The sequence below is a fragment of the Hibiscus syriacus genome, unplaced genomic scaffold (genome assembly GCF_006381635.1).
Source record: "Hibiscus syriacus cultivar Baekdansim isolate YM2019G1 unplaced genomic scaffold, ASM638163v2 tig00111095_pilon, whole genome shotgun sequence".
In the NCBI taxonomy this organism is placed as follows: Eukaryota; Viridiplantae; Streptophyta; class Magnoliopsida; order Malvales; family Malvaceae; genus Hibiscus; species Hibiscus syriacus.
Window position 1 is genome coordinate 4,890,946 of NW_024062980.1, and position 8,399 is coordinate 4,899,344.

Consider the following 8,399-nt stretch of genomic DNA (forward strand, 5'->3'; position numbering starts at 1 on the left):
CTTAATCAACAGAAGTCAACTAAACAAAAATCTATTGTCTTTTCGTCTTTGCCCTATTCTTGTTAACACAAGAATGTACAAAGAGTGGCAGCTGTAAACACTAAATATTTGCCCGTTTTATTTTTATTATTAATATAATTGTTATAATAATAATAATTATTATTATTATTATTATTATTATATTTTTATTATTAATAAATATTATTATTACATATTATAGGCTCAATCAAAACTGGACCGACCCAGTTACAAAATAACCCAACCAGTCTAAGTTTAGAAACCTAAATAGATTAGGGCTTCCTCTTCTCCAGCCGCCGCTCCTCTTCTCAGCCGTTGGATCTAACCTTGATCCAACGGCCCACATCCTTCCAGATGAAACCCTAGGGTATCATAACCCTAGGGACACGCGGCCGCCGTTTCTGTTGCCGACGCTGCTGCCACGACGCCCACCAAAGGCTTCCAGAAAAACCATTCCAGCCGCACATGTCGCCCAACAGTGAGTCACCCTTGGAAGTTTGGTGACTCGCCAAGCTTTGGCCTTTTAACCGGTCCGAAGGCATCGCTGGTGGTGGCTATAAAAGCCACCGAGACCTGCCAATAGAAGAGAGAGAGGAAGAATCCGAGAGTACAACAACACGAACCAAAAACCAGCAAACATAACCACACAACAGCAATAGAGACCAAATATTGAGATAAAACAGAGTGAGAACGAAGGACTTACCAACAAAGAGAGTTCAATCGTCACCGGAGACGCTGTTTTAAATGAGGTAAACGCTACGATTTTCCTAGATCTACGGGATTTTAAGGGGATTTAGGGAAAATAAAGGTTGCATTCAGCTTTAGGAGGTAAAAACCTATATTCTGGTGTAATTTGGGAGTTCTGGCCACCGTAAAGCGGTGGCCGGCAGTGGCCGGCGGTGGTGGTCGGTGATGGATCCCGATTGTCAGCCGATTGTCTCTCTCTCAGTTTTAGAGAGAGGCGAGAGAGAAAAATCTCTCACTTTTGAGAGAGAGATAGAGGAAAAGAGACAAATGAGAAAACCTGCCATTTAGGCCGGTTAAAAAGGGTTTAATACCCCTCCCCGAATGGCGTCATTTTGGGGAGGGGTCTGTGTGTAATTTGTTAAAGGACAAACCCCGTCCGCAGTCCCTTAGTTTTGTAATTTTACATTATAGTCACTAGAATCAAATTTATAATCATTTTAATTCGGCCTCTTAATTTGTTTATTTTATAATTTAGTCATTAATTTACTTATATATAATTTTAGGGAAAATAACTGAAATGACTATTATAATTTTGTTAAATAATATTTTAGTCCCAAAAGCATGTTTTAATTTATTTTAATTTGGTATTCGAATTGGATATAATTTTAATTTAGTCACTAAATTAATTAATAGGTAAAATGGCATGTTTAGCCACTGTAATTTTAAATAAATAATTACGAATTAAGGTATCTAATTTTGATATGTTATAATTTAGTCCCTAAGTTTAATATTTTCATTTATTTTACAAGCTTTATTACTTTTTACATTTTAATACTATAGTTTTAATTTTATTTATTTTAAAACGTTGTTTAGTTATATTTTACTTTTATATGTTTATTTTTTAATTATCATTACTATTATTATTATTATTATTTAGTCATGTAAATATATATATAATAAATAATATTTATTTATTTTATTAAAATCCTATTTATAAATTTAATATATTACTTTTAAATCATTTTAATCATATTTTAATATATATTTATCAATATTAAGAAAGGGCAGTCTTAAAGCAACTTGATGTTCATTTTCTGATATTTTTAAATAAAAATAAATATTTCACTTTTAATAAATAATATATAAATCTATTTTTTTAGATAAATGTTTTATTCATATTTATTTATTTTTTTAATATTAAGAAAGGAGCTGTCTTAAAGCACATAGAAGCTCTTTTTTAATATTTTTAAATAAATAAATATCTTATTTAATAAAAATATATATTTATTAATATATTTTCTTAAAATTATATTAATAAATTTAACAGAATTATGAATTAATAGAGACAATATATAGTTAATGAGTACCAATTTTGGGCATTATAGGGGTGTTAATCATTCTCTAAACGTAATCGACCACGAATCCTTTTTTGCTAAAATTTTTGGTTATATGCAGATCAGTTTTATCTTTTAAATTATGTTTTATTCAAAACTATTTTTAAAAGATTGTTTTTAGGTATTTGACCTACCTAACCCAAAAAGGTCAATGACGACTCCCAAAATATTTTTTTAATCAAAATCATTTATTTATTCATTTTAAATTTTCCCGCTAAATAAATTAAAAAAAATTTCGTACCCGGACGAAAACAGGTTACGACATTATGCATCATATATAATAAAATCATGATATCAACTTGAACTTAAATGTTATAAATGAAATATATATATATATATATAATTATAGTGTTAGAAGTTGTATAATTCTGATCCTTCAATTTTTTTTTATATATTTTAATGCGATATTTATGTCTGACATATTAAATAAAATAAAATCATTTCATAAATGAAACTTTGTCGATTTCATTTAACAGACGAACTAGGAGTAAGAAAAAATTAATTTTACTCGAAAAAATAATTTTTTCAACTCAACTTTATTTTAAAAAATTTAACTCAAATTAACTTAAAATTGTAATTTTCTAAATTCAATTCAACTCGAAAAAATTTCAAATTCAAATCAAATTATAAAATATAACTCGAATAACTTGAAAATTTTTGGAATTAGTGGATTGATTTTTCAAGTTTGAGTCAAGTCCCTCAACTTTGTATGATATATGTATATCACATATGAATTCTTCTGAAGAAATATATATATATATATATAAATTGTATATGATTATTTAAAACCATTTAAATTAGAATCCATTAATATCATAATATTATAAATATTTACAATTAAATTTAAACAGAAACTCAAAAACTCGACTCAACTCGAAAAATTTTAAATCAAGGTTGAGTTATAAAATAAGACTCGTCAGCTTAAATAACTTAAAATTTTTTGACTCGACTAGATCGAACGCTAACCCCTAAATCAAACTATCAAGTTAAATTTCTTAATATACTAATTAATATTTTAATAATAAATAATTTATTTTAAAATAGTAAATACTACATCTAAAATTTTATTATTTTCGAAATTATATATATACATTTTCAAATATAATGTACTTAAAAAACAAAAACATTTCCATCATAGGTGGAATCTTGCTGTCTTATCTCATTCTCGTTAGAGATGATAAACGGGTACAATTTCGTAGATTCTGCATCGTATCCGTTCCAATTGGGGCGGGGATGGGTATAACTTTAGTGGGTAGTGGGCGGGTGTAGATTTAGAAAGTGGTACCCGTCGCGGGTAGTGGGCCGGTGATGAGTTTGAGACCTTACCCGCCCTGCATCTACGCTCCCCATATCCACCTGCCCACTAAATACCCATTAAATTTTGGATTATTATAAATTTAGGTATAATTTTAGGGTTTGTCATTTATGTGTGTCAAATAACAAAAATATTATGTGTTTGTCATTTATGTTTATAAACTTTAATTATATCTTTTATGATGGTGTTTTATGTACTTTAAGATCTATGTTAACAGTTAACTCAGATAATCATTGGTTTATTTTATTATGTTTCTTAATGAACGTGTTTGTTTTATGTTTGTTGCTTATGTATAACTTAAGGTTACTGTCAGGCGGGTTTAGCCGGGTACATCTCCAGTTGGGTAGTGGGTCTGGGGATAGATTTGAGAATATACCCGTTTGGGCGGGTGTGGGGATAGATTTGAGAATATACCCGTTTGGGCGGGTGTGGATTTGAAAAAAATTACCCATCATGAGTGACGGGTGGGTGGTGGATTTTAAAATATTAGGTAGGTATGGAGATGGGGAGGGAGTATCCGCACTTAATCCGCCCGTTTATTGTCCCTAATTCCCATCACTTTTTTTATGAGTAAACTATACCAATAGTATCTTTTGTTTTCGGTCTTAGCGTTTTTAGGCACCAATTTTTTTTAATTAGGTGTGCATAATCCTTACGTTATTGATTCATTCAATTTAAGCCTTTCAGTCGTTAATGTCCGTTAACACATTAATGGAAGTATGATGTGGCAATTAAAAATTCAAAAAAAAAACACACGTGTGCTTTTCACGGTCTTCTTCTTCAACAGCTTATTCTTCTTCTTCAAGGAAGCACGGGGACGGCACACTTGTGCCGTTTGAAGTACCTGATACGTCCCTGGTACGGGGACGACACAGGGACGGCTGGGGTACGTACCGGGGACGTTCCACGGTGGCAGGGTATGGCTGAACGACACCGGGAACGTTTCACAGAATCTTGGGGACGTTTCGGGGACGGCATGTGACTTTCACATGCGTCCCTGGGATATTTCCGTCATTTTACAATAAAAAAAAAGAAAAGCATAACCTAATTGAAGGCTGGAGCTTTCGGCAACAATACAACTTCTCTATTGGAACTTTCGGCAACAATTGCTTCTGCTTCTTGAGCTTTTCGACAGCAATCGCCAGCAACTGCTTCTAGCTGTATCTTTTTTGTGCCAATATCTGCTGTCTCCGATGACAAGTGGTTCTCCATTTCTTGTGTGATCAATCGCCTAGGTAGGGTGAAATTAAACAAGCTTCAAAATTGCTGATATTTAACTAAAAACAGTAATGGAAGTTTAGCTACGGGAAAGCCGTTATGTTTATTGCTTTGCAAAATGGAAACCAAATCTGAAACCTTTACAACGCGAGGAAGTGAAAGAACCTGTGAAGGCATAAATATAAGATGTTTAGGACTTGGGAGTCAAACCATAGGAGTCGGGTCTAAGTTGTACTGTTTTAAGAACATAATTGTGCACATATTTCTGAAATTTATTGATTATGTTGGCTGACTTGCTATTGCAGACTTCAGGCTTCACTTGGAATTCATAAATTTTTCTTTTTTTAATTTTTTTCAAGGAGATTTAGAATTTAGTAATATCTGTTTCGTTTTCACTTAACAGCATGCGTGTTCTGAAGGTATAAAACGGATAGAATTTATAAATATTAACAACTCACGAGCCTGAAAAGAGTTGCTCACCACACTATTGCGTCTTAAACAACTGAACCATGGAGCATATATAATTATAATACGTGTATGTATTGGAACTATCAAGATTCTTTTTTTTGTAACTTTTGATGCAATGTCTTGTATAACTTCAAGGTTACATGATTACTCAATACACATTTAGTTGCTTTCTATATTGGTTTTCATTTTTCTAGTACATACGGCTGAACATAGCTTTTTATCATGGAAGCACATGGTTATCATTTTATAATGTACTTAGAACATATTATATAAAATATTATTATTCGCCTTTTACATGAGTTATTCTAAAATATTATTATTTAATACATAAATTATATAAAATAAATTTTACATGAGTTATTTAATAGTAGTCTATATGTAACTTATATTCACATATCTTTTCGCCTTTTATATTCGCCTTTTATATTTGCATGCTTTGTTTTCAATTACATTCAATTGATGCATGATATTTAAACTCATTTATTTTTTTTATGTAAACAGGTTAATTTAGTATAAATATGGCATCTCAAAGTGGTAGTGGGACTGGAAGTAATAGTGGGAGCGAGTCAATTTCAACGTCCCAAAATGAGAATTTATCTCCATTATGGAATTACGTGAGAAAGATAGAAAAGCGAGGGACTGTTGGAGGAACTTGGAATTTTCGATACAACATTTGTGGCGAAACTCGTAATGGAAGCTATACTAGGATAAAGGAACATTTGCTTCAAATTTCAGGTGAAGGAGTTGCAATTTGCAAAAAGGTAACTAGAAATCAAAAACTTGAAATGGTAAGGTTGGTAGAAGAGTGGGAGAATAGAAAGAAACAAGAAGTAACTAGAGAAGTTTCTTTGCCCTCTCAATCTTCAGCTGGAATTGAGATTGATTCTTCTTCTAAGAAGAGAAAACCTAGCTTGTCACCTCTTGCTAGAGCATTCGACATGAATACGAGAGCCCAATTAGATGAAGAAATTGCAAGAATGTTCTACACCGGTGGTTTGCCCTTTAATCTTGCTAGAAATCCTCATTATCATAGGGCTTTCACTTTTGCTACAACTCACAATATTCCTGGTTATGTTCCCCCTGGTTATAATAAATTGCAAACCACTTTGCTCCAACAAGAAAAAAATAATGTTGAGAAGCTCTTGCAACCGATTAAAGCAACATGGCAAGAAAAAGGGTTAACTATTGTGTGTGATGGTTGGAGTGATCCAACAAGAAAGCCTCTCATTAATTTCATGGATACTTCTGGAAATGGGCCTATGTTTCTTAAAGCTGTGAATTGTTTTGGTGAAGTTAAAGATAAGTTTTTCATTGCTAATTTGATGAAAGAAGTGATTGATGAGGTTGGTCATCAAAATGTGGTGCAGATTATTACTGACAATGCAGCTAATTGCAAGGGGGCAGGAGAGATTATTGAGAGCATGTATCCTCATATTTATTGGACACCATGTGTTGTCCATACACTTAATCTTGCCTTGAAGAATATTTGTTCAGAAAAAAATGTCGATGGAAATGAGGAAACATATGACTTGTGCCATTGGATTACTGATATTCATGGGGATGCCGTACAAATCAAGAATTTCATCATGAACCACAACATGAGATTGGTAATCTTTCAAAGATTTAGTCCTCTTAGGTTACTTTCAGTTGTCGATACTCGTTTTGCTTCGATCATTGTGATGCTTAAGAGGTTTAAGCTCATCAAACAGGGACTTCAAGCAATGGTCATTAGTGATGAATGGAATTCTTATAGGGAGGATGATATGGTGAAAGCAAACTTTGTGAAAGAAAAGCTTGTGAGTGATGATTGGTGGGATAAAGTAGCTTACATCCTTGATTTTACAAAGCCCATCTATGACATGCTTAGAGTATGTGACACTGATAAGCCATGTCTTCACTTGGTATATGAGTTGTGGGATTCCATGATTGAGAAAGTAAAGTGTGAAATTTACAAGAAGGAAAACTCCTCTTTCAGACTTCAGTCCTTTTATCATTTGTTTATGGGTTCTTATAGCTCGTTGGACAAAGAGTTATACTCCTCTTCATTGCCTAGCTCATTCACTAAATCCAAGGTACATACATAACTTTGTTAGTTTTGAATTTTATATTTTCATCTCCTAGTTCTTTGATGCTATGCGTAATTTTATTTTTAATATGTTGAAGGTTTTATAGTGATGGTTGGCTAAGTGAGGATCCTTGTAGAGTTGCTCCTCATAGAGATGGTGAAATATCTCGAGAGAGAATGAAATGTTTTCGTAGGTTATTTCCAAATGATGATGATTATGACAAAGTCTTGGATGAATTTGCTTGTTTCTCACTTAAGCTCGGGCCTTTTGAAGATTTGATGTCTCTTACAAGAGGTATTTCGGATCTGAAAAGTTGGTGGGCTAACTTTGGTGCCGAAATTCCATTGCTTCAATCTTTGGCTTTCAAAGTGCTTGGACAACCTACTTCATCCTCTTGTTGTGAAAGAAATTGGAGCACTTATTCTTTTATTCACTCACTTAGGAGGAATAAGTTAAATCCGAGTCGTGCCGAAGATTTAGTTTACATCCACTACAATCTTCGTCTTTTATCAAGGAGTTCTAGTCAATATGAGGATGAAAAACCAGATGTGGATGTTTGTGGAGATGCTTTTGATTCATTGGGAGATGTTGGATATTTAGAGTTTGCCGAACTCTCGCTCGATGAGTCGGATTTAGAGAGTCAATTAATCTCAGAAGATGTTAACAATGTTTGATTTGAGTCTTAAGATTTGATACTTTAATATTATGATTTTATTATGGATTTTATTATTCTAGAGTTAATATTTTGGTTTGAATCTTGAAATTTGACATTTTAATATTGTTGTTTGTTTATGGATTTTATTGTTATAAACTTAATATTGTTGTTTGAGTCTTAATATTTGACATTATTTATGACTTTTTATATATATTTATAATTTTAAAATTATTTTATATGCCGTACCCTTGCCGTCCCCGTACCCTGTAATTTTAAAAATTATCGTTTCCCGTCCCCGTCCCCGTCCCCATCCCCGTCCCCGTATCCATCCCCGTATCCGTATCCGTGCAACATAGTTCTTCTTCGCCTTCAGCACCTGCTTCTTCTTCTTCAGCAGCTTAAAACCATGCAAGAATTCTTCCCCATTTGAGAACAGCGAACAACCCCACTTGAGAACCAACTCGAAATCAATGTTCATGCAAGAATTCTGCTTCTTCTTCTTCTTCTTCCCCGCTTGAGAACAACCCCACATTGTTTCTTCTTCTTTTTCACCACCACCACCACCAACTCCAAGTCCA

The 8,399-nt window shown here is 33.0% G+C and overlaps 1 protein-coding gene across 1 annotated transcript; it reads left to right on the forward strand.

Annotated features, from left to right (window-relative positions):
• Positions 1–5,618: 5,618 nt before the first annotated feature.
• On the forward strand, positions 5,619–7,840 carry LOC120152805. Its single transcript, XM_039164932.1, has 3 exons — positions 5,619–7,041; positions 7,115–7,172; positions 7,264–7,840. The coding sequence occupies exons 1-3, from the start codon at positions 5,619–5,621 to the stop codon at positions 7,838–7,840; spliced, it is 2,058 nt and encodes a 685-aa protein (XP_039020863.1).
• The last annotated feature ends 559 nt before the right edge of the window (positions 7,841–8,399 follow it).

Excerpts from the sequence above, each read along its gene's own strand:
- LOC120152805 (XM_039164932.1), top strand. The coding sequence starts at position 5,619 with ATGGCATCTCAAAGTGGTAGTGGGACTGGAAGTAATAGTGGGAGCGAG. Across the intron at positions 7,042-7,114 it reads CATGATTGAGAAAGTAAAGT|CTCGTTGGACAAAGAGTTAT; the intron begins GTGAAATTTACA and ends GGGTTCTTATAG. Across the intron at positions 7,173-7,263 it reads GCTCATTCACTAAATCCAAG|GTTTTATAGTGATGGTTGGC; the intron begins GTACATACATAA and ends AATATGTTGAAG.